Source organism: Nansenia antarctica (genome assembly GCF_963989245.1).
Source record: "Nansenia antarctica genome assembly, chromosome: 9".
In the NCBI taxonomy this organism is placed as follows: domain Eukaryota; kingdom Metazoa; phylum Chordata; class Actinopteri; order Argentiniformes; family Microstomatidae; genus Nansenia; species Nansenia antarctica.
This window is the reverse complement of record NC_137679.1, coordinates 45,272,347-45,274,846: the sequence shown is the minus strand read 5'-3', so window position 1 is coordinate 45,274,846 and position 2,500 is coordinate 45,272,347. Positions and strand designations below refer to the sequence as shown.

General features: G+C 49.7%; 1 protein-coding gene across 1 annotated transcript in view; it reads right to left on the bottom strand.

Annotated features, from left to right (window-relative positions):
- The window catches only part of hecw2b (HECT, C2 and WW domain containing E3 ubiquitin protein ligase 2b), a gene marked incomplete at both ends in the record, with an annotated part of 39,876 nt that overhangs the window by 241 nt on the left and 37,135 nt on the right, over nt 1–2,500 (bottom strand). Inside the window, 1 exon segment of the mRNA XM_080539846.1 lies at nt 1,256–1,368. Within this exon segment, the coding sequence (XP_080395972.1) occupies nt 1,256–1,368 (113 nt within the window).

Sequence of the window (2,500 nt, the reverse complement as noted above, 5' to 3'; positions counted from 1 at the left end):
GTTAGGTGTGTAGTCGTGTGTACCTGGGCAGGGAGGTGTGTGTTAGGCGTGTAGTAGTGTGTACCTGGGCAGGGAGGTGTGTGTGTGTGTGTAGTAGTGTGTACCTGGGCAGGGAGGTGTGTGTTAGGTGTGTAGTCGTGTGTACCTGGGTAGGGAGGTGTGTGTTAGGTGTGTAGTAGTGTGTACCTGGGCAGGGAGGTGTGTGTTAGGTGTGTAGTAGTGTGTACCTGGGCAGGGAGGTGTGTGTTAGGTGTGTAGTAGTGTGTACCTGGGCAGGGAGGTGTGTGTTAGGTGTGTAGTCGTGTGTACCTGGGCAGGGAGGTGTGTGTTAGGTGTGTAGTCGTGTGTACCTGTGCAGGGAGGTGTGTGTTAGGTGTGTAGTCGTGTGTACCTGGGCAGGGAGGTGTGTGTTAGGTGTGTAGTAGTGTGTACCTGTGCAGGGAGGTGTGTGTGTGTGTGTGTGTGTGTACCTGGGTAGGGAGGTGTGTGTTAGGTGTGTAGTAGTGTGTACCTGGGTAGGGAGGTGTGTGTTAGGTGTGTAGTAGTGTGTACCTGGGCAGGGAGGTGTGTGTTAGGTGTGTAGTAGTAGTGTGTACCTGGGCAGGGAGGTGTGTGTTAGGTGTGTAGTAGTGTGTACCTGGGTAGGGAGGTGTGTGTTAGGTGTGTAGTAGTGTGTACCTGGGCAGGGAGGTGTGTGTTAGGTGTGTAGTAGTGTGTACCTGGGTAGGGAGGTGTGTGTTAGGTGTGTAGTAGTGTGTACCTGGGTAGGGAGGTGTGTGTTAGGTGTGTAGTAGTAGTGTGTACCTGGGCAGGGAGGTGTGTGTTAGGTGTGTAGTAGTGTGTACCTGGGTAGGGAGGTGTGTGTTAGGTGTGTAGTAGTGTGTACCTGGGCAGGGAGGTGTGTGTTAGGTGTGTAGTAGTGTGTACCTGGGTAGGGAGGTGTGTGTTAGGTGTGTAGTAGTGTGTACCTGGGCAGGGAGGTGTGTGTTAGGTGTGTAGTAGTGTGTACCTGGGCAGGGAGGTGTGTGTTAGGTGTGTAGTAGTGTGTACCTGGGCAGGGAGGTGTGTGTTAGGTGTGTAGTCGTGTGTACCTGGGTAGGGAGGTGTGTGTTAGGTGTGTAGTAGTGTGTACCTGGGTAGGGAGGTGTGTGTTAGGTGTGTAGTAGTGTGTACCTGGGCAGGGAGGTGTGTGTTAGGTGTGTAGTCGTGTGTACCTGGGCAGGGAGGTGTGTGTTAGGTGTGTAGTAGTGTGTACCTGGGCAGGGAGGTGACTTTGCCCCACTTCTCCACACAGAACCTGCGGGGCCCGTTGCTGCCTCTCAGGGAGGAGAAGCCCTCGTACGGAATACTGGACGTGCCCGTCACAAACTACACACACACACACACACACACACACACACACACACACACACAGACACACAGACACACACACAGACACACACACACACACACACACACACACACACACACACACACACACATACACACACACACACACACACACACACACAGACTCACGCACACACACACACACACACACACACACACACACACACACACAGACACACACAGACACACACACACACACACACACACATACACACACACACACACACACACACACACACACACACACACACAGACAGACAGACAGACACAGACACAGACACAGACACACACAAACACACACACACACACACACACACATACACACACACACACAGACACACACACACACACACACACACACACAATAAGAATAATAACACATGTTATTTAGGGGCGCCTAGCAAGGCTCTGAAGGACACCTTACCAGACACAGTTAAAACCACATATCAGAACATTCTACAATCAACTAAGCAGTGAGATATAACAACAAACTAAATACAGCAGATCAACCAGATATGCCTTATGTGAAAAGGTGTGTTTGAAGACTGGATATGAAAGTGGAGGGATTGTTGATATTATTATATTAGGAGACAGACAGAGAGTTCCAGAATGTTAGGAGACAGACAGAGAGTTCCAGAGTGTTAGGAGACAGACAGAGAGTTCCAGAATGTTAGGAGACAGACAGAGAGTTCCAGAATGTTAGGAGACAGACAGAGAGTTCCAGAATGTTAGGAGACAGACAGAGAGTTCCAGAATGTTAGGAGACAGACAGACAGAGAGTTCCAGAATGTTAGGAGACAGACAGAGAGTTCCAGAATGTTAGGAGACAGACAGAGAGTTCCAGAATGTTAGGAGACAGAGAGTTCCAGAATGTTAGGAGACAAACAGAGAGTTCCAGAATGTTAGGAGACAGACAGAGAGTTCCAGAATGTTAGGAGACAGACAGACAGAGAGTTCCAGAATGTTAGGAGACAGACAGAGAGTTCCAGAATGTTAGGAGACAGACAGAGAGTTCCAGAATGTTAGGAGACAGACAGACAGAGAGTTCCAGAATGTTAGGAGACAGACAGAGAGTTCCAGAATGTTAGGAGACAGACAGAGGTTCCAGAAT